Source organism: Lampris incognitus, chromosome 4, assembly GCF_029633865.1.
Source record: "Lampris incognitus isolate fLamInc1 chromosome 4, fLamInc1.hap2, whole genome shotgun sequence".
Taxonomy (NCBI): domain Eukaryota; kingdom Metazoa; phylum Chordata; class Actinopteri; order Lampriformes; family Lampridae; genus Lampris; species Lampris incognitus.
In genome coordinates this window covers 46,435,340-46,459,741 of record NC_079214.1, presented here as the reverse complement: position 1 = coordinate 46,459,741, position 24,402 = coordinate 46,435,340, and the positions used below count along the sequence as shown (strand labels likewise).

At 43.3% G+C, this 24,402-nt stretch overlaps 1 protein-coding gene across 2 annotated transcripts in view; it reads right to left on the bottom strand.

Annotated features, from left to right (window-relative positions):
• Positions 1-24,192, bottom strand: part of mpped2a (metallophosphoesterase domain containing 2a) — a 70,923-nt gene extending 46,731 nt beyond the window's left edge. The window contains exons 1-3 of one of the 2 annotated variants that reach the window (XM_056278638.1): positions 23,767-24,192; positions 21,161-21,453; positions 1,516-1,697 (exon numbers count right to left, since the gene is read on the bottom strand). In XM_056278638.1, coding sequence (XP_056134613.1) covers positions 1,516-1,697; positions 21,161-21,273 — 295 coding nt within the window. In that variant the 5' untranslated portion in view covers positions 21,274-21,453; positions 23,767-24,192. The remainder of the gene's footprint in view (positions 1-1,515; positions 1,698-21,160; positions 21,454-23,766) is intronic. The other variant, XM_056278636.1, reaches the window with a different exon arrangement.
• Between the last annotated feature and the right edge of the window lie 210 nt (positions 24,193-24,402).

The window sequence follows — 24,402 nt, the reverse complement described above, 5'->3', positions numbered from 1 at the left end:
GCTATGCGTGCACATTTACAACCACTAGCCTCCGTTTCAAAACAATGTGAGCATGATGATAGAGAAACTTGCCTTTCTGTCTGTATCAGTCCCGCCCCCACATGCTTTATATGAGTGTGTGTGTGTGTGTGTGTGTGTGTGTGTGTGTGTGTGTGTGCGCGCGCGCGCGCACGCTCAACTGAGAGGTTGTGTCCTGCCAAGTAGAGAACAGAGATTCGTCTTCAGTGTTTGACATATATTAGCACAGTTATTGATGACAAAACACATTAAGAATTGCGTTGATTGCACAGACAGGGGATGTCCTCATTAGATGGGCTACTTCAGAAAACACTGGTGGCAGCAACTTGACAACTGCGCAGTTAGTATTAAAAAGTCCACTGAAAACACAGCATTATCCATATACGTCACACACGTTTATGGGCTTAATGAATGAACGAATAAATGAATGATCTTTATGTGCATAGCTTTTTACAACAGAGCCATCTCTAAGACGCAGTGCAAACACACTAAATTAGGCAATGTTGTCAAAGTAACAGGCCTGTTGAAAATGTAGGCTATGCCTCAGCCTCACACTGTAATTTTACAGTTTAAAATGTCCTAGAACACTTCTGTATTTTTTGCCATTCATATTATTCTTAATTACAAAAGTTCTGATCAATCAAGAATAGGCATGGTTTTAAATATTAATAGCTATTTACAGACTGTGTTGGCTAAAACACACAAGAAGCCTAATTCTCGCCTACAATATTTCACTACATGTTTACAACTGGGTAGGCAAACTCATTAAAATATGCAATAATTTAGATCAGTGTATATGACGGAATAGTGGCATTAGAATGCACCAGAAGCCACCAAATTTGGGCTTTTACGGACAACATTTTTCTCTAGGGGTGGGGGGATGCCCCCAGACCCCCCCCCCCCCCCCGCTGGCTTGCTGGCTACTTTCTCCCAATGGCTGGCTACTCCATATCCTTGTGGAAAGCCATGGAACATGTGCATGTGTTGGTTTCAGTGCATGTTGCATTTTGATTCATGTATGACACACAGACGCACAGTGGAGGATCAGGAAACCTCAAGAGCAGCTTGGAATCTGTGGCTCCTGCCTGGGAGATCCAGTGACCTAACACTGGCCGCCCTGGTTGAGGCTGCACACAACATATTCACGCCCACCCAGGAGGGTTAGGTGCACACGCACGCATGCACACACACACACACAGTCTAGACTTCAGAGCCCCAGCTCCCACCCACAGCAGAGGCCAGAGGGAAAGGTCAGAGGTTAACTGGCCCAGAGTGTTAGGTCATAGGGGTTAAACTGGACACTTTAGCACAGTAGACAAGGGCAGTGGGAGTAGGGGATTTGGGGGGGGGGGTGTTTTATCCTTTAGCTGCTTTTTAGGCACAGTGCATTTTGTGCTGCATTTTTCCCAGAGCAAGAGTCCATGTGTTGGTAAGGGATCGGTATGTGTGTGTGCCGCTAATGTGTGAATGAATGTGTGTGTTAAGAGACTTTAGTACCTAGCCAGTCATTGAACTTCTTAACCTCTGAAGGCAGGCCCAGCTCGGTGAAGTCTCCCATGTGCAGGAGCACATCTCCATAGGGCATCTGAATCCCATCTGTGCGCGAGTGTGTGTCAGACACACACACAAACCTGGTGTGTCCAGCTGGCTTAGGAGTGTCATAGGGAATAGGGTCCACCCTAAGTGGGAGAGAGAGAGAAAAACTGTGTTTAATTGATTTCAGAAACAAAGCCATATGCAGCAATGCACAGGTGGAAGGTTATAAATAAGGCCTTGTATTCAAAAAGCATCAACTTAGAAACTTACTTTTTATTTGGCTGAATTCTGACTGACAGTGTGGGAATTAGCCCCAACTTTCTGAGGTTGCCTCAGTGATTTACTCAACATTCTCAGACTAAAGATTCCCTCGAAAAGGAAAGGACCATTAATGGTTCAAGGATTTTCTAATCTATAAAACTATATCAGTTTGGCTGTGCAAAAGTCACAACTCATCATTGACCTTTACAGTCTGTTCATATGGTGTGGCCTTAAGATAATTTACCAACATGATGTTACACTTTGAAAAATGCAATCTAAAAGATTTAATATTGTTTGGAGGAGGGACTGAAAACAACCCAATCACCTTGTCAGGATTTTACATTGGCCCTGGTAACGAGACTGAATCTTGCCAATAATTTCAGCAGTGAATTAACCATACTTTCCAAAAATGTTTGTTCTTTAGCAGGCGCATTAACAGTCTCTAAAAATACATCCAAGTAGCTTTCATTTATTTAAGTAAACATTCAATGTAAACCTTAAGATGGAACTGTATCACAAAACAACAAAACTACATCAGCAAATAGCACTCTAAAAATAATATTCTTTAATTATCTCTAATAATGCTCTCTTTGGTGTTCCTGGTGTCTTTACAAAAGGATTACATTATTACAGAGCGAAATTTTCTGGAAAACGCATACTAATCTTATACCGACTAGCCGACGGGAAACTCAAAATCTTCAGAAAATGATTAGTTATTGTGCAAATGATATGTTTGTGTTGACATAATAACAAAATAATGTATGTGCCGGTGCCAAACGCATTTAAAATGAAGGCGAGACGTTGCAATGGCTAAAGATTTCTAACTGATGCTAAAAAAGCAAGTGTACCAGTGCTAGGTTGCTTCATACGTACAAGGGCAATGGATGTTTTGTGGGATCAGATTGACTAAAGAGACAGTGAATTAAGGCATGACACATTTTCTCTCTCCATTATGCAAAGAAAAATCACTTAGACCCAAGTCTGGCTGGGAGAGCCTTTTATTCTGGCTTTTGTTCAATGTAAGCATGCCTGCTACAAAGGAAGAAAAAAGACCCCTACTTTTCTCCCATGAAAAGGAGAAGGAAAAAGGAAAAATCTATAATTGAAGTCAGCAACGTGCAATTCTGTCTAAGTCTGCCACAGGACCATTATTTCATTAGAGGGGATGTCATTCTGTCGACCACATCAGACAAATAATAAACGCTCGCCATTTCCAACCTGACAAATCCATACACACGCGCACACACACACAGCATGCATATGCCTGCATCATCAACATATATCCAGACACACGCAGACACAAAGAGAAGGGACTCTAGTGTGCGGAGGAGCACGACATGCGAACACAAAAAGAGAACTCGAGTAAATAACGAGATTTTAGGGGACAACACTGGGGGGGATCAGTGTCTCAACAAAAAAGCAAAATATTTTGAGAAAAAAAAACATTTAAGAAAAAAAGGCTAAAATCACAGAGATGAAACAAACAAAACAAACAAGAACCCCCCCCCCAAAAAAAAACAACAACAGGAAGAGTGCCACCTAAAATAGTCAGGTTGTGTCGTAGGGTTGGAGAGCAACATGGAACAAAAAAAGAAAAAATTCTTGGTGCCTCAATTTTAGGGGGCTTTCAAACCTACCTCATTTGGTCTGGACTTCCAGACTTTTCAGTTTTATCCGAACCAAAATGACAAGTGTGAAACCTCCCCCGGACGACGGTCCGGACCAAACAGCCCAGCCTTGGTCCAACAAAGACAGGCAGTCTTGGTCCGGATCAAACTGAACCATGGTTCGGTTCATTGCTAGTGTAAACATTTTTTTGGATATTCGGACTTTCAGATCAATAACAGGAAGTTCCGAGAGGCTATTGTCAGAATCGGAAAAAGGAAATATGAGCCCATTTAACGACGTTATAAAAAGTCAACTGAAAAAAAAAATAAAAAAATGCTGACACTTTCCAGGTATTTTGGAGAGGACGAGAGAGAGAGGATATGAGAGGACGGGAGAGCAATGCCACCTGAATATTATTATTTAAAGCCTTCTCACACCTGAAAGTCCGAACAAAGGTTTGTGTTTTTTGTTACATTGTATACATTTGATCCAGTTAATTTTGGTTTCATGTTGCGATTATGCGGGCGCATTAAAGAATTTAACATGACATACCTACGTTCTGTCATCATCCCCTACGTGAGCTGCGTCTCCCTATACTTGACATTGACCTGCTGCGTCCTATGGGCCCAGGGACCATGGCCCTGCCTGGAGCTGTGCCCGAAGAGGTAACACCAAGGGCGGTCTGACAGGACGCGGAAGCGGGGCAGGCTAAGCTAACTGCTAGCCCATGCAGACCGGCAGTTCCGATAACACTGGGGGCGGTCTGGTGACAGCCTTGCCTAGCATTGACTGTGTTTGTAGTGTCGTCGTGTGGAGTGCGGGGAGGTGTGTTGAAGGTGTCTGGCTGGGAAAGCTGGCATTGGATCGGCTGACGGAGCTTGGTCTGCTGCATCCTGTAGGCCCAAGGACCGTGGCCCTGACCGGAGCTGTGCCCGACGAGGAAACACCGCGGGCGGTCTGGCAGGACGCAGAAGCGGGGAAGGCTAAGCTAACTGCTAGCCCATGCAGACTGGCAGTTCCGACAGTGATCCTGGCTGGCGTTCATTCTCCTGGACAGGGATTTTTTTGTTTAGTTTAGATATATGTGTTAGCTTGGATATGTGTGTTCTTGTAGTTTTTGAATATGTGTTTTTGTCTTTGTGTTGAAATGCTGTGGGCTGGGGGAAACGATGTTTTGTTTCCTTTCATGCACTTGCGCACATGAAATGAAATGACAAATAATAAAGTGTGTCTGATTCTGATTGGTTTGTAGAAGGGCGTGTGTCTGACATTTGCATGCTATCAAATCAGCGGGTGGCCTTCTATCGCCGGTTGAATTAATGAAGAAAATGAATGAACGGATTCATTTCGTTGCCACTATAATATTATGGCATTACCACCAGCAGTACAAACTTCCAAGCGCAATACTGGAGACTAGATCATATTTCAATTAAAAACTTGGTCTCCTCCTCTCCCCATGTGCTACCAAGGCTCATTTTTTCTTTTTTGTAGTGCAAAGGTGTTTTGATGGGTAAATGGGTGCCATGCTGTTGTCAATGGAAGAGCTCACACGCAAGTTAATTCAGACCCCTTTCCCCATTACAAACTAGTTAGCTAGATACAATCAGAATCAGATTCAGATTTATTGCCAGGTATAAGAACATACATGGAATTTGTCTTGGTATGTTGGTGCAAGAGGGAAAAAATTAGCAGTAATTAGTAAAAACAAAAGTTAAAAATAATAATAATAATAATGAAAAAATATATATACACACACACACACAAGATAAAATAAAATAAAAAAGAAAGTAAGGGAATGTAAAGCAATAAGGCGCAAACAACACCAGTTCAGAGTTGAACATTAGACCACTTTAGCAGACCCTGATGCCCAGTACTGGGTGGCAGGACCTTTATTTGCAAAAAGTTAAATTAGAATTATAAGACATTATGTGACCGGGTAGCGTAGCGGTCTATTCCGTTGCCCATCAACATGGGGATCACTGGTTTGAATCCCCGTGATACCTCCGGCTTCGTTGGGCATCCCAACAGACACAATTGGGCTGTGTCTGCGGGTGGTAAGCCGGATGTGGGTGTGTCCTGGTCGCTGCACTAGTGCCTCCTCTGGTCGGTCAGGGCGGCTGTTTGGGGGGGAGGGGGAACTGGGGCGGATAGCGTGATCCTTCCACATGCTACGTCCCCCTGGCAAAACTCCTCACTGTCAGGTGAAAAGAAGCGGCTGGCGACTCCACATGTATCGGAGGAGGCATGTGGTAGTCTGCAGCACTCCTCAGATCGGCAGGGGGGGAGCAGCAACCAGGACTGCTTGGAAGAGTGGGGTAATTGGCCGGGTGCAATTGGGGAGAAAAAGAGGAGCAAAAACAAAGAATTTTAAGACATTATTTGCAGAGTAAGAGTTATTTACAGGGTAGTGCAGATTTCATTCAGGGTGTCCATATACAGAGAGCACAGTAGGGAAGATAAAAAGGGGATGGGGGGCAGCAATGTCAGGATATGTGGGTATCTAGGGGCTTGTTAGAATGGCCTACAACTGATGCACTATACAAATATACTAGTATAGTATAGTCTGTACACCGATCAGCCAAAACATTAAAACCGGAATACCATTGCCATGAAGGGGTGCACTTGGTCTAAAACAATGTTTAGGTAGGTGGTACATGTAAAAGTAACATCCACAGGAATGCCCAGCAGAACGTTGCCCAGAGCATCACACTTCTGCCGGTATGCCTTCTTCCCATAGTGCATCCTCGTGCCATCTCTTCGTCAGGTAAACAATGCACATGGAACTGGCCATCCACATGATGTAAAAGAAAATGTGATTAATCACACCAGGCCACCTTCTTCCATTGCTCCATGGTCCAGTTCTGACGCTCACGTGCCCATTGTAGGTGCTTTTGGCGGTGGACAGGTGTCATCGTGGGCACTCTGACTGGTCTGCAGCTACACAGCCCCATACGCAGCAAGCTGTGATGCACTGTGTGTTCTGACACCTCTCTATCATAGCCAGCATTAATATTTTCAGCAATTTGAGCTACAGTAGCTCTTCTGTGGGATCAGGCCAGACGGGCTATCTTTCGCTCCCCACACGCATCGATGAGCCTTGGGCTCCCATGACCATGTCGCCAGTTCACCTGTTGTCCTTCCTTGGACCACTTTTGGTAGGTACTGACCACTGCATACTGGGAACACCCCACAAGACCTGCCATTTTGGAGATGCTCTGACCCAGACAACTAGCCATCAAAATTTGGTCCTTCTCAAAGTCGTTCAGATTCTTACTTACATTTGCCCTTTTTTCCTGCTTCCAACACATCAACTTCAAGAACTGACTGCTCACTTGCTGCCTACTATATCCCACCCCTGGACAGGTGCCATTGTAATGACATAGTCAATGTTATTCACTTACCTGTCAGTGGTTTTAATGTTTTGGTTTTGGCTGATTGGTGTACACTACACTAAAACAGAATAGTGGCAATTCCATAAAATGCTGGGGCAGTATACTAGAAAGTGTATTTTAACACACACGGTTAATGAGTGCATATGTCACATGGATTAATGCAATGACATTATTCACACTTTCAAGAAACCCGCATTTATGACAATTTTTGTAAGTCAACCTCTTTTCCCCATTGACAGAAATCGTAACACACTTGCAGCTTCAATGAGCCAGTTCTCCATCCAAGATGTGTTTTGAGATACAAAACATTTTAGATAAAAACTCAAAACATGGAAAAACAATCTGAACAGAACTTTAGCAGTTTCTTTTTAATCATAATCTAACATATAAATTCGAAAAATGGATTCAGAAATCTGGTACATCGGCTTGACAGGAAGCATGATGTACCAGGAAGAGAGTACTTCTAGTGGCGTGATATTTTTTTTGTACCCGTTTTCTGGGAACTCTGCCTCTGATTGGCTAGTACTCGTTGCCTCCGTTGATTAGGTTGGTTAAGGTTAGGGTTAGCCAATCAGAGATAGAGTAGGGGCGGGTCTTCCCGGAATCCAGGTGAACGCTCTCTCAACGAGTACTAGCCAATCAGAGGCAGAGTTCCCGGAAAACGGGTACCAAAAAAAAATAACGCCTTCTAGTGACGTAATTCAATGTTTGAATGTTTTAAGGGACCATACAATACGTCTTGAAATAACGGAAATAGAGCTTAAATATTCAAATGTTGAAAAAACAGACTATAAAAACTTGATTAAGGTGTAAATGATACAAGAGAATCTAGCCAGGCCTTGAGTAATTCTATTTTTAATTCTGTGTTGACCATTTTGTTAAATATTTTTGAAAAGATGTTAAGTAGGAATTTCTCATGATGAATTCTCATTTATCAGCGATTTACAGTGGTATCATTATCAAGGTACTGAAGCTGGCGTTAGTATCAAAGTACACATTTTTAGTATCAAAATATTGCAAAATATGAATAGTGCAGAATAACTGGAATAGGTCAGCCTGGCAAAAATGACAGCTCAAAATGGCTCTGCTCTTCTCTATTCACATGAAACACCGTCTGTCTGGAAATCAGGGTGGCAGACAGGTAGAGGTGCTGGATGCAGTGGTCTTTTGCCACCTATTTCAGTGATCCCTCTGAAACACCAGGGTGAAAAATGAGTTTGCTGACTTGGGAGAGATACCGTAGAGACACTGTGACCAGCAGATTTACGCTCAATTTTAAATACTCATCTCCAAATTAAATTAATAACTAACTACTGACACACACACACACACACACACACACACACACACACACACACACACACACACACACACACACACACACGCACTGAGCCTGCACAGAAACATGGCCATTGCAGGGTAGCATGTTGATTAGATTTGGTTTTCTAAGGGCCCAGATGTCACATAGTTTTAAAGAAGTCGACATTTGTATGAATGCAGGTCTGGGACGGTTGCAACGCCACGTGACATGAGACGAGAACATAAAAAGAAAGAACGTAAATACCTGCAGCCCCTATCAGTGAGGACAGAACTCAGACATAGTTTCACTGCGGCTGGAGATCGTGAAACAGAGAAGTCAGAAGCTATTCGAAAAAAAGAAAAAGAAAAAATCCAACCGTAAGAAGTGAACCGTATTAGCATGACGGTTCATGTTAACGCGTCCGTACTCCAGCACCGCATCACAGAGGGAGCTGCAGAGAGGGGGAAGGAGGGGGGAGGGAGTCAGAGAAGCCTAAAATGTTAATATGCTAGAGAAGGGAACGGGGGGGAGGGGGGATCACGGTCAAATCTACCACAGGATCCCACCAAGATCCCCAGAAATATCCACAAGATGGTAACTTCATTAAATAAAACAAAATTAAAAGCCTTTTGAGGGTAAACGCATCAAACCTCTGATGAGGAACAACAGACGAGGGACACACTAGATGGTAAATCTGTAGCGCAAAACAGAAAATGCGTAAAGGCTTCACAGTAAATATGGCAGAGCCAGTTATTGGTTGCATGTGTGACGGAGCAAGGACAGAGCAAGGGGGGGAGGGGGTTGGGTGCAGGTTGGAACGGGGTGGAGAGGCGGTGGGGAGGGAGTGCTCTCTGATGTCCGTCGGAGGAGATTTCATTTGATGGAGCACACTTAGCTCTGTGGCCTTTTGGAAAAACACACAAGTAAACTGGGTCAAAGTTCAGAGCGGGCTCGCTCCCCCAGACATGCTACTTACACTTGCAGCAGATAAGGAGGTCAGCGGCTCTGTCACTTTCCGACATGCTCCTTATAAAAGGGCTCCTTATAATTATTTTGATTGATTGCGGTGCTTTCAATTCTATGAAAAACCTTTCAAGCGTCTACTACATCCAAACAGACCTTGGCTCTTTGCGGCGCACCGACAAAGCTGGATGCTTAAAATGCCTGCGATTATAAATAAAAGATTACGGTAGTCACATTTACTATAACCACAGACCTGTTCTATACAGAGCGCTTCTATTCGGCCACAAAGGCTGCACAGACTGAACATCCCAAACGTCAGAATCCCCTCCTCTACAAAACAAAACTAAAGAGAAAGACGCTTACCGCACAAATCTGTACGACAGCTACAGTCCGATACTGATGTCAGTTATGAGTCAATACCTGTAAGGTTTACATTCATTTAGCTAAAACATGCAAACACACTAATGTGTGATGAAAGCAAAGGCCACAAGCAGGTAAAGTCAGAAATTACAGTCACACCTCATCTTTCTGAAAGGCTTAAAAATCCCTCTACAACCCGTTTCCTCCCATTCGACTACATCTCCTCTTCAGGGTGTTTTTGTTTCGGCTCGTAATGCTTTAAGTGATGTTGGTTTGCTATTGAATGGTCCTACTCACGAGTCCTGTGGGAATACACACCTCCCCTGCGCTGTGCTTCTTCGTTTAACTATTGTATGCCTTTTTTATATACAACATTAAGAAAGAAAGCCACTTTATTTTGTCATTGTACAGTTGTTCAGTTACAATGAAATGTGTTCTCTGCATTTAAGCCATCCTATTGTATAGCAGCAGTGGGCAGCTGCAGCGCCCGGGGACCAACTCCACTTCTTCTTTCCATTGCCTTGGTCAGGGGCACAGGCAGGAGTATTAACCCTACTATGCATGTCTTTTTGATGGTGGGAGGAAACCGGAGCACCCGGAGGAAAACCCACGCATACACGGAAGGAATATGCAAACTCCACACAGAAAGGACCTGGGATGGCCCGGGGTTCGAACCCAGGACCTTCTTGCTGTGAGGCAACAGCGCTAACCACTGGCCCACCATGCTGCAAGTGCTGAATAAATTAACTTTAAACCGTAAAATAAAATGAATTTGACAGCCTAAATTCACGTTACTAATTCAAGCATCAAAGCTTTCACAAGATTTCACCTGCTCAGACTAATGTGAAGAGTAGGGCCCTATGAAATCAGGTTTAGTTTCTATTCATTTTCATTGTTTTTAAATTCAGATTTTTGGCTTTTTACACATTTTTACAGCAAGAAAATTTGTGTAGCCAACTACAATGATGAAAAGAAAAGCAAAGTGTTTGACATGGTTGTCTATGATCCTGGTTGCTTTGGCATTTTTTTCTCTATCCCGTACAACAAACCCACATGGGTTCAGTGAGGTGTGCACGCTGCGATACACACTCAATAGCAGAGAGACACAGAGGCATGGCAGGGTTTCTACAAGGTAGAACGACAGATGGTCTGAAGACAAATTACTTTTAATTCCTAACACGCTCACACATTTGTAATACTTTTCTCCAAATTTTGCGCACTTCCACGTTTATATCTGAAATCCGCTTTTTGTCTCCATGTCTTAAGCCCTTGATTCTGTCCATTTTCTGCATCCTGGAAATTACAGGACCCAAGAAAAGGAGACGTTCCTAATATTTTGTACAATATTACTAAGAAATAATATCAACATACTAATATTTTGTAAAAATATCAACACAGACGGTCTTCATACTCGGTACATATTTTGTGTCACTGTTTTATATATTCAGAGTATAAAAAGACTTGTGGCTTCAGACAATTCTATCTGACAGGCTTGTTGATAAGCCGGGTGGGTTCTCAGAGGGGGAAAGAGAAACAGGTTCTGTTCAGATGGTTCTGTTTGAGCAGGCAGGCGATGGGTAAAAGTCAGACATCCCCTCAGCCTAGCTGGGAATAATGGGGTCGACGACCCCTGGACTGCCTACCAGTCTGAGACACAAGAACATGTCAATCATGAGCTAGGGGCGGGACTAGACAGGGGCTCCGTCTATTCTACCTGCAGTCACCTACTGCTGCCAAGACTAATTCTGTAATACCACCCATACTCCCCCCTACACAATCCCCCCCCGCCTCCTCCTTCCATTGTTAATCATGTCCGGCTGCCGTACTTATGTGCACATGATTTCTAGTCAATAGTGCGTCGACAGAAAGGTCTCCCCCCAAAGCCTTCTGGGTCAAAGGGCAAATGCGGACACAGGCTACTGATCAACCTATCCGGCTTAAGGTGACCTATCAGCACACGATTAACAACAAGATGCATGTAATTGTTATCAGTGCATTCCAAAGACGGTGTTTAAATTTCAGTTTAAACTACTAAATGATTTCTAAAAACAATGTGAACTGTGTGACCAGCTTCACTGGTACTTCAGCAAACAAAAATACAGATAATGTGACAATACATTGACCATATTGATTAGCTTATCATTTAAGCAAATCAGCTACGTATTTTTGCTGCATTTTACATTGTCAAGTCAAGTCAATTTTATTTGTATAGCCCAATATCACAAATTACAAATTTGCCTCAAGGGGACTTATAGCAACACAACATCCTGTCCTTATTGTATCTCTATATAAACTCAGATTTACTCATAAATGCTGGGTTGGACTAGTGTAACGCAAATTTTGTGTTTTAATGTGAATCGGCATTCAGATTGGATTGTGCAAATTATTTTAGGATAATATTGGTTGGAGTGCTGCTCACCCGCCCACTCAGACATGGTGGCACAATCACAAAAACTTTTAGAGATTAAGGTGATTAGATTTTGATGCAAAACACTGTATTTCCCCAACTACAAGCCGCACCAGAGAAGAAGTCGCACTCAGCAAAAAATTGGTTGTTGTGTGGTAAAAAACATATATAAGTTACTTCGGTGCATAAGTATCATTTATATGGTGATACCATAGAAATTTAATGAGTAGAATGGATATTCCCATTCAAATTAACATAGCAGGATGGTCAGACGGCGGCCAGTTTTATTAACTTTTTTTTTCTTTACTACTTTTATTGATCCCCGTGGGGCAATTCTTTTTCTGCATTTAACCCATCCTAGCTGTGCAGCTAGGAGCAGACTCGCTGAAGGGAGGTTTCGCAGTAATGATCAAACTAGCAGTAGAGTAGTACGAACATTTAACGCCCCACTGACGTATGTTGTCACGATAACAACAATCACCATTTTCTTTTGAACTACTCAAATGACCACAGCAAACATTTCAATGACCGTTCTACTCTCATTCAATTTCTGAGTGGCAAGGTATTTTCAAAAGGGTCACAAGGTTAAACAGTGCCATCTAGTGGCCTTCGTTGAAATGCAGTGTATTCGTCCGACAAAATTACACTGTATAAATCGCTTTGGAATATAAGTCGCAGGACCAGGCAGATGAGTAAAAAAAACGATGCCTTATAGTCCAGGGAAATAAGGTAAGCAAAAACATTGCTTGCGATTTTTTTTTTTTTTTTTTTGCATGAGTTGTTTAACAGGTGCATAATATGACTGAGGAAATGAGCTAACAAGGTATAAACAAAAGTACGTTTTCATTTCACGTTGTCTTTAATGCTGATATAATAAAGTTTGGAACACACCAAGGCAGACAAACAATTTTAGGGCTGTGTGTTTGGACGCACCGGCCTCATAAACACAGATCAGCACCACAGCAACCTTCAGACACTCCGCCTCTAAGATATTCACCACAAACAAACAAACAGCCTCAGAGAGATTGAGTCTCTGTATGTCCAGAGCTCAGACAGCAAATTAAAAAGATAATACACTGTCAAAGTGATGACAAATTAATAACTGGTTGTCTGTCGAGCTCGTAGTTTTTAAATCACTGTGCCAGGTGACACACTCAGATGTACTGACCCTTATTTCCTCTGTCCATAACCTCTACATCCACCCCACTTCCCCCTCTTCCAATGCAAGTGTGCACACGCACAGGCACACACACAGCTCACTTATCCACTGCGCAATACCATTTCTCTGAGAGCAGCGTCTCTGTTATCTTCTGCATTTCAGCTGTCTGCACTAATACAATAAACTACACGGGAACAAAATGAACACAGGAACACTGGAGAGGCAGAGGCGGGGGGGGGGGCAGTCAGGGCATGCTGAAGGTTGCAGAAGGAGAGGAAGATGGAAATACAAAAACTAGTCAACTAAACTTGGGGGGAAAGACGCTAAGAAAAACCAGGAGAAAATTTAGATCTAAAGCAATAAAAATTTCACAGGAGAGGAAACAGAAAACGACAGAGATGTAAAAATCTCCGAACATCAACAAGTTTGAAACAAAAATGATGGTAATCTGCCCCCCCCAAACACACACACACACACACACACACACAGAATGATGTCCACATTTTATAAACACATTACAAAAGGGCATACATTTTTCAGATGCATGATGTTAGGACTTGTCATATCATATGTGTTAGTATATTAATAACATTGCATGTATAAAACTAGATGTTCAGCTTCCATTTAAGGATAGAGAAAGCAGCGTCTTCTCCATACAGAACAACTGCCAATAATAGCTGAGACCGAACTACATCTCACTAGTTGCTTGGCCCTTTTTTTGTCCATCCATCATCCGTAAACCTCTAACCACCAGTCTGCGCACATGGCCTAAGCTACCAAATATAAAAACCTTCAGCTGGCACTTATAAACCAACTGTGCAACTGTCTGGGCAAGCGGTTGATATTTCAGAATTTGTATCAAAAAGTTTCTTCCAAACTGCAATCAAAGCTACATCCTACTTCTAGTACATATACTTTTCTATCCTCCTCCTTGTCATCAACAACTATATCAGGTGTATTAGCAGAAATATTTGTAAATATATCAGAATTGTTACAATAACTGAACATGTAAGGTTTAACAGAGGAATGTTTATACATTCTTACAGAAGGATGAAAACAAGATGCAATGTCTTTAGTAATCAAAACAATTCTGTCATGCCTGGCAATGCAGAGCCCTTTGTCAACATGAAACTCATTCAGAATGTGAGCCAAAGACTCAGTTACCTGAGGATAGACAAAAACAAGTCAACTAATTTTGAAAAAAAAAAAGAAAGGCTAAGAAAAACTAGCAGAAAACTGAGATCTAAAACGATAAAACATTTCACAGGGGAGGAAAGAGATGACAGATGTAAAAAAAAATCTCCAAACATCAACAAGTTCGAAACAGACATGATGGTACTCTGCCCCCCCACCCCCACCCTAAACACACACACTAATTCAGCCAGAATGCCCCCCCTCCCATTAAATGGCACACAAAGGCTGGAATATCAGCACTGAAGGAACCTTCCAGTGCTGCACCGAGAAATAAATTGCTTCTGCTAATGCCCCTTTCATTACGGCACAGGCCTTAATTGTACTGCTGACAGGCCTGTAGCTACAGGGCTGATGGGAGGGAGAGGGCTGAGAGATGGGCGTACTGCAGTCGAGCACTCACCCGTCCAACCTCCAACACCCTGACCCCCCATGCCCTTTGCTGGGCCTGGGGTCCAACACCCACCTCACAGTCTACCTATGGCAATACAGAGGCAGAGCAGACAATCAGAAGTAAACAGGAGAACTAAGGAGCAGCGAGAGGACGAGAAAGGGGAGTAAGGAAAGACAGGGAGGTTTGGAGGACAAGGAGACGGGGGATAGATGAAAAGTGGAAGAGAGGACTGGCACTGTTCAAACGCAGTCAAACGCTTCAGAAAGAAAAAAAATGTATGCTCTTATTTCAGAAATTTCTCTGCCTGTACACAAAAACGTAAATTCATATGAGGAATATAATAATGCCTGAGTTACAATTTCACACAAACTGGCTCGTTTTGTCTGAGAGGACTGAGGATTAGCATGGCAGCCGGCCGCCCCGCTGAATAGTGTGTTGTCGAATGAAAAGCAAGAGTCGAAGACCTTTCACTTGAAAAGGTGCAGGTGGTTGACCTCTTAACAGTGGAGGAAGTGACATCATTGGGAGACAGTTCCCCGGCTGCCGGGCTCCAGTGGGGGCAGAGAGGCCAGCGTCTCAAGGACATCAAAAGGGCCTTTCCATCAGAAAACAACAGACCTGCCCAACGTCAACTGTCACTTAGCCCCCTGGTCCAACCCCCCGACCCAGGCCTCAGCAGACCAGGGGTGGGAGAGGGAGTTAATCAAGGGTTCTCCTGTTTCAAAGGGCCTTCCATGCCGGCTGACTAGACACAGCAGCCCACTGGCAACAAAAGGACACAAAAATGGGAATGACTCTTTGTCTGCAGCTGGGTCTCAAACCGCACTCTTCCAAAGCCAGCTAGGAGGAGGCCAGACAGCAACCAGGGAGATTAATCAAAACGGGAGGAATGAAGGACATGTGAAAGCGGAGTTTGGAGATGAAGAAGAGATGGAAAAAGAGGGGATGAAGACGCCGAGAAGGGAGAAGGAAGAACAGAAGTTTGGGGAGAGAGGGGGGAAAAAGAGAAGAGACAATAGAGAGGAGGTGCAGCAAGCCCAAGAAGAAATAGACCTCTCCCTTGCAAAGTGAATGGGGAGCTCCACCGTACAGACTGGACACAACATGCAGCATGGAGTCACTCAGCAGAGGAAACCTTTGGCCTTCTCTCAGCTGTGTTTACAGACAATGCTTCTGTGTAAAGACATGCAGGTCAGGCGGACGACATGCTGAATCACCAACACTGAAGGACGGGCTTGCTTTTCCCCAAATTTCTATGCCTGTATTTTGTTTTAAAATAACTACACAGAATTTTAACATGTCCACATTTCCTTTTTAAAAGTTTTTTTTTGACAGTTCACTATTTTTTCCTATTTCACCACTCAGTTATTAATGATGTATTTTTCATCTTCCAATCAATCGGTTCTGCTTGCCTTTTTGTATCTGGTGAAGGCGCGGGTACACATCTTAGGCAAACATGCAACCCATTTTGCCTTGGAAATTCAATCAAATCCACAGTAAAATACTATTACAAACAGAAATAGAAGTGCCTTATCTAATTATCATCTAAATGACCCTGCTGTTCTAAGGTTTTCTCCATCACTGGTTGAAGACTCTCAATGTAACCTCTACCAGCTGCAAACTCAAAAGACGTGACGAATGTTGATTTTATGTCAAAATTTTTAAATCCCCATGGCAGCAATGGCTTCAAATATGCGGGCATTAGGTGAAAAACAGCTGGCAACTATTCCTCTGGCTCACTTGCACAATAATAAGGCTTTTCTAAATACAATTACAATGCACAAAAAAAAAATCTCTAAAACCAGCTAACTATATGTGAGCTGTGGTCTCACATTGGGAGAACTGCACTAGCATGCAGTTCAATGTAAATACCATGCAAAGTTAAAAACACGTCTCATGAGGTGTTTTGTGATTTTTATAAAAAAATAATAATAATAATAAAAAAAGCCATCGGCATTATATTGAAATGGCTGGACAGCCGATGTGTTCTTTTGATGTGGATTCCTTTACCGACTGGTGTCGGTGCATACATGTGTACGAATAAAGATGTGTCGGGCTGGCGTTGTTAAATGATTCACACTTATGAGCTTCTCAATTATTCAGACGGTGGGAATAATTAACGAGGCATCTGGAGGGGAAGGAGTCGTTCTAATCTGGAAAGGAAGGGAGAGAAAAGGATGATGCAACCGCTCTCGACTGTGGTTCAGAGAATTCGGTTTCCCCGTGATCGAATTATTGAATTAATCGTGCACAGTTGGGGTGAATACTGTTTTAGATAGCGGATCGCTGCTTCAAAGGAACGAGGAAACGGGAACATTTTATCAGAACGTTATGTGGTCTCTAAAGCAAAGTGTGTCTAGTTACGCTTTGTGATGTCCAACAACGGTGCATGAATAGGTACACATGTGTAGAGTATGAGCGTTACAGTGCCTATGTCAGTTCAACTTTATTGTCATTATATATATATATGTATATATATATATATATATATACACACACACACACACACACACACACACACACACACACACACACACACACACACATTATATATATATATAATGACAATAAAGTTGAATTGAACTGAACACATATTGGAACATAGCAATGTAAAAAAAAGATGTAAAATAAGAGTAAGAATGAGGTATCAAATATAAATAAGACAAAATATGACAAAATAAGAATAAAGCATAACAGTGGAACATAAAAACAAGAATAAAACATAACAAGGATTGAACATGATTGTACAAATGATGATGAAATGGGGTTGTATATATTTAAGGTGTATGCACAAGTGTGCGTATGTTTTTATCTGTTGCCATGTATTTCTGTTAGCAAAAAAAAATGAAGAAATAAGAAAGCAAAAGACAGACAGAAAAAGGTTGGATGAAGATCAAATCCCTCCTAAGCCCACGTATCTCTAGCTCCTGTGTGTGTGTGTGTGTATCAGTAACGGCCTGTGATCAAATTTAGAGACGCAACACACAGTTAACCTACACACAGTTTACGTAGCTACACACATACAATATCATTTCGCACGCCCTTCTAAATCCACCTATCACAGTCTGCCACATCGCACTCATCAAAACTGAATGAAAACTGAATGAGAACTCACCAACTGATTGGATGAGCTTACTAAACATACACACAGTATGTTTAGTGAAACATCTACACATGGATGGTTCAGAAAGCTTCACTTGTTTCAAAACATCACTCAGATAAAACTAAATTCACTACTGGTGGTGTCAGACTCATGTCCATGACAGGACTTGCTCTTGTTGTCTAAAGCAAAAGAGAACAATGATGGTCTTGGGCAAATGTTTTTCGTCACCAGCTCGTTGCACCAACAGAACCCAACAACTGCAGCCTAGCTAAGGACTTCACCAGTTCTCTCACTCCCACACAGCTTCAACCTGATTGTTGCGTCATTTGGTTCTTTATGGCCCTTGATGCATTCTTCATGTCGTCAAAATCCATGTGCAGTCCGAGACTTCTAGTCCCGAGTGATTCTCACTCTCTCTCTCTCTCACACACACACACACACACACACACACACACACAACACACACACACACACACACAGCCTGCAAAACAGCTTTTTTGAGTGTTGCTGAGCCTGCTGGCCATTCTACTCTTCCATAGGCCAAAGGGTGAAGCAATGCGAATGCAATCCCCATTCACCCTGTCCTGGATTTATCCAGATTAAGAGTAGGTCTGCCCTTGTTTTTCCATTATCAGTTGATATTCAAATCTCGATTTACAAAATTGATTTTCTAAGACAATGACTATCACTTCCCTTGCATGCAAAAGGACTTCCTCTTCTATGTGAAACCAACTCTTTCAACGTTCAGAGTGTGTGCATGGTTATGCTGTTGTGATGAGTACTGATAGGCCGCTAAGTAAACAACAGCTCTCTTTTTGTTTTGTTTTTTCTTCATAACGCTACAATCCCTATCGACATGCTACAAAGCTACAAACTCTGGCGAAGACAGGGTCAATAAATTCTGACTGCGCAATCAGAATTGATCACTCAATTCTGATCTGTTTATGTGATAAATGGTTAATTTCTCTCATATCAAGGGTTTACTGCAGCGGAGCCTTTGTAGGTCTTTCAGCTTCCAATGAATAGAGTCTAGCCCATAAAAAATTGCAGAGGCAGCGAAGACTGCATGGACCGAGATGCTCATTTCAGATGCCGGTAACAAGCGACAAAGAGTCATGCTGAAATTTGAAATAAATCATAGAGTATGAAATTAAATGCAAATTCTACTTTGGAAAGATTAAACTCTTATTTTGCTCTTTTAAATTTTTGAGGAAGCAATGCCCCCCCCTTGCTTCCTCTGACTAGAGCAGCTGGTAAATGAATGGTCTGTGTGTGTGTGTGTGTGTGTGTGTGTGTGTTTGTGTACACATTTCAACGTGTGTTTGTGTCTGTCTGTCTGTCTGTCTTTTTGTCGGTCTTCCACAAATGCTAGCCCGCTCCGACTGAAGGAGATGTGATTACCGCTCCAACTCAAAGCATATGTTCTGAGCTGCCAAGCATTTTCATTTTCACGAGATGATGGGGGCAGGGGATGGAGGGGGGGGGGGGGGTCAGGAGGAAACGCAGACGTGCGGGAGAGTAAAACAAACACAAACATGGCTGCGCTCAGTTCGTCCCTCATAGAGAGCGGTCCCATGCTCCCAAGAATGTTCACTTTGACTTCTGGGTCACGTTCCAAAGCATTAGCTGGTAATTGCTGCTGATGCGTGCTTACCTTGCGTGTGTGTGTGTGTGTGTGTGTGTGACTACGTGGGTCTCTGCGCATGCACGCTTGCATGTGTACACATTTTTATATGTGGTTAAGAGAGGGATACCTTCCACGCAGCACAAAAGGCACTGCTGTGCTCCATCACAGAAATCTAAATATTCTGTCAGGCCGATCGTCAGTGCACTGCGACCGAGAGGGAGGGAAAAAACACTTAGCAGGGATAACATTTCAAAAGGCGGGCGACCCCCACACTTATGTTTTTTATTATTTTTTCTCTCTCGTTCAAGAGAGGCAGTAACCTTATTTATGTCTAAATACTGTGGATGCAGTGAGAGCGGGGGGGGGGGGGCGCAGGCAAGTCGGATCATTATCTCTCAAATCTAAACAAGCCTTACCCTCTTAGAACAGAGCATGTATTCTATATGCACTGAGAGAGTGAGCGAGCGAGCGAGAGAGAGAGAGAGAGAGAGAGAGAGAGAGAGAGAGAGAGAGAGCGAGAGCGAGAGAAAGACATACATACTGGGGTTCCCAGTCTGAGTCTAAGAATGACAGCTAAACACTGAAGGCTCTGTAGAGACCAGGAAGTAGCTTGATGTATTTATCCAAACACATATCTGCTGAGAGGCCCCATTGCTTCAACACATTACATTATTCAACGGGTATCGCTTCCCAATTTAAAAAGAAAAAAAAATCTAAAAGAGAAGAATGTAAATATATGAGAACATTCCAATAACAAACAGAGAAGCTCTTAACAAAATATGCCTGCTGTAGGAAGGAAAAAAGCCCTAACTCAAATATTGGGGGGGGGGGGATTACAATAAAAGAATGTAAATATATTCGTGTGATCTGTCTTCGCCAACAAAGTGAGGAAGCTCCTTTTAACATGAGACTACGTTCAGAATTTGGGTAACTAGTAAACACTCAGGGGACTTTCTCTCTCCGCTTCTGCACGCTACAAAGGAAGGGTGCATGACAAAACACTCATCCCAATTTCGAAGACATTGCAGACTTTTGTCAATTTTTAACGACAGACCGATATAGCCAGAACGTACAGTCGCGTTGCCAATTTTACATTGGTGACCGTAAAGAGGGACCAGGTGAGATGCTGGTGGTGGGGACGAGCCCATGTAGTACGGCACAGGTGCACAGAGGACAGGAGACATCACAGCCACACACTTTTTCAAAGCTCAAAATTACACCAATTACAAGGACCCAAAGTGACCCTCTGTACTACATTAGTACCTGTCCACAAATTAAATGACCAGTACTCTGGGACCGCGGGCAGTGAAGCTTATGGTCAAAACTCTCATTTAATGAAAGGCCAGACCGAATCCACATCAGACAAGAGGAATGTTAAACAGCTAGGTTGATAAATAAATTAAGAGAAGACCCAATCGCAGGCACACCATTTATTCACTACACCAACAATACGATCACAGCCCATGTTAATACTTTCAACCATTAATAAAAGATGGTTTTTGTGATTAGTAAGAAAATAAGGGTGAAATTAAAGACAATGAGAAATATGAACCGTTAAAAAACAGTTGCTTATGCACAAGTATTTTTTTATGTTCGTGTGTGTGTAAGTATAGCACTGTGCGCTTATATGTGTCAACTATACTTCATGTCTTTGACAGCGGGTACGTATCTATATGTATGTACTTTTGCACATGTATGTACATGTATCTGTGTTTGTATGTGTCCATGCGTGCGTTAATGTGGGGTGTGTGTGTGTACATACTATACTTTTGTGTGTGTGTGTGTACTCTGGGTGAGTCTGTCTTTTACATCGGTGTGCATGTGTGTGTATGCATACTTACATGTGGACATGTGGAGGTTGGAAGCGGCTCTGGTTGATGTTGTAGTGTGTGAAGGCCTGTGTGGGATTGGAGCTGTACTCGTCCACTGCGATGGTCACTTTGCCATGAGCCATACTTCCGCCGTTTGGACATCAGACACCGATCACCAGGATTCAGTACTGCGCCGTGCAGCGGTCATCCTTCAGAGCCGCTGCGCAGAACCAGAAAGTCCCACAGCAATGACCCACCGGACCACAGTAAACAATACACAGTGGACAGCAATCTGGACCTGGAACCAGAACACAGGATTCCTACTGAAAATAATACAGCCAAGAAAATGCGTTTTTTAAAACATGAATACAAGTCATACACACGTCTCCAAGCAAAATCAAGCAAAGCTCTTCATCACTGCAGAGTATGAAATAAAAATAAACAAAAACTTGAACATTTTGTTAAATTAAAATTTCTGAACAAAACAAAGGTTAAGTGGCTCTGCAAAATGTACTTGACGTGACAGCAGTCTATCGTTTAAAAAGACATTCAGCGTGCAGCGTATATTTCAGAATTCATGATTGGTCTGTAACAGTTTTGTTGTATGATTTCTGATGGCATTGCATTTTGTATTGTACAGTGCTTGTTTTAGAAGAAAATTAGTGTGCAACAAATTTATATTACTATAATAGAAATACAATATATCATCAATAAAACAATGCAAACAATCTTCTGCTATATGAAAAATTGTTAATTGTGCTTATATCACACAATTACATATTTGATGAAGAGCAAATAATTACTGTACTCCAAAAACTAAGTGTAATTGAAAGCAAAAACAGTGGTCTTTAATGCAATGTTCAATATTCAATGTTAAAATGAGGCACTGCTTTTAACAAGCTTGATAGTTCCACTGCTAAGTGAGATGTGATGAAACGATCAAATGACAAATAACGCTAGATGTGACATATGGTGGAAAACAAACATGGAATAACATGCTACAAGTTAACGCATATGTTAGTTAGTTAAAGTAGCAAGTAGCCGTGCTTCTTCAGTAAATGAGAAATCATTTGCACCACACAGGCCTTTCTCTTTCTTGCAAAGGCAATTCTCACTTAGTACACAAAAATGAACTCTAAATTGTTTTTGTTTTTTTTGTTCAAATACTTTACGGTTCTAGTGCATTTCCTATATTAGCTCATGTCAAACTGTAACGTCGCCTCTCAAGCAGCCCTTGAATAGGGGGGAAATGCCCCCGTTACAATCTGTACGATAGATAAGTCGATCTAAAGTTAATCGAGGAAAAAAAGCGACCTGATGTGTGTGTGTGTGTGCGCGCGCGCACGTATGTGCGTGTGCATGTGTGCGCGCGCGCGTCTTTTTTGGGGGGTATCTGAAAAGCTCACTCACCGGGACCCCGTTGCCTCTTCCTGACTGACCTTCCTGATTGATAGGTAAGAAGCCACTGTGGGCTTGACACCACACCGGCAGGCTTTTTATACTGGACCTCTCGCGCTGTCTGTCACTGATGCAGTCACCAGGAAAAAAAATCAATTAAGCAGTCCGCCGGTGGAGAAAGCCACACTGCTGCTCTGCGCTTCATTGACGATTCATGAGTTTTCGCGAGTGTTGGGTTGGGGCTACTGTCTCGCCGAATCAGGTCAGTCGGACAGTAGACCGACGGTACACAAAAAAAGGCTTTGCCTCACAAAGTACAATTACACAGTTCCCAACACTATCGAGACCAACAGTACTAGCCGCAATTAAACAGTTTGCGAATCTCTTCTCTGCGCCGAGCACAACTTGGGCCTTAAAAGATTTTTTTTTATTCCCCCCCTCCCCAATAAAATAGGCCTGTCAAATTCCGTGTGCACTCCTAATTTCCTCCGGGGGCACCCTGTACGTGAACCCGTGCACTTTTACACGTTGCTCTTGAAACATCCCATTGACAATGTTGGCCGCAAAACAAACAAATAAAACCCAAATAAAAAACAAACAACTACGCGAAACGATGGGAAAGAAAGCGCGGTTCATTTCGTGATCGTGTCGTGTGTGCGGTCTGCATTACGGCTGCTGCGCGCTGCTTACCTTATGGCTACAGTAGCAGCGACTAGCTCTAGCTTAGCTTGCTAAAACCTGCCCTGGCCATGCATTTTCATTATGCACGCTTTGGCTTCGAAGAAAGCCATTCGCGCCGTGCACATTGCGGTGCCTGTCGCGGTGCGGAGCAGCGACGTGCACACTTTAACTTCGCCGATAAATGCACTCCGGAGAGGAGACAAAAAAACGGGAGTGTAAGAGCATTGAGAATTGACCCCTTCGGCACCACGCATTACACCGTGCAGGCTATGCGCCGCTCGGTTGTAACGTTGCCGTTTTTCTGTAACGTACGAAACGTCTGAGAAACCCTGAACTCTGCAAATCCGTCTCCGGGTTGCCTGTGTGATACACACACACACACACACACACAAAAACCCACCTAAAGGTGGTCGGTGTCAGGGAGCTGCGCTAAGCTCTTACTCTACCTCGTAAATGACAAGGCACCTCTTAACCTACGGCTTTGTGTCATGTTGCTTTTTTTTCTTACCTCCCGTACGAGATTCAAAAGCAAAGCAAAAAAAAAGGTAAATAGCTACCTTCGTTGTGGCCGATAAGTGTGTCGGGGTCGCCCTCTAAGCTGTCAAAAGACGAAGATCCATACGGCAGAACGGAGGGTTTTTTTTCCTAGCGGCCGCCGGGGGTTGCAGTCTGGGCGGGTAGGGCAAAACCTTCGACCCGAGGGGACCTCGGCTGGTTCATGTGGAAAAGAGAGAGACACACACCGAGTGAGAGAGAGAGAGAGAGAGAGAGAGAGAGAGAGAGAGAGAGAGAGAGAGAGAGAGAGAGAGAGAGAGGGGGAGCGAGAGAGAGAGTCGGTGAGGGAGCAAAGCGGGGGAGAGAGAGAGAGAGAGAGAGAGCAGCCTCGATCTGACATAGGGGGGAGCAGGAGTGCAGTGAGACGGTGCTGCCACTGGGGTCAGAGAGCAGCGAGAGCAGAGTACACCTCCCCTCCCTCCTCCAGCCTCTCCCCCCCCCCCATGCGCGGGCATTGCAGCGGGCACACGCAGAGGCGGGGACGCGCAGTTGCGCGGTCCCGCTTCTTTCTTCCCCCCCCCCCCAACAGCCGTCCGTCCTCCTGGTGTGTGTCTCTCGCTGAAATACGTGGGCAGTCCGTCTTTATTCATACAGCCGCCGCCGCAGACAAAAGCGCCGAGGCGCTTCGACGTGGTTAA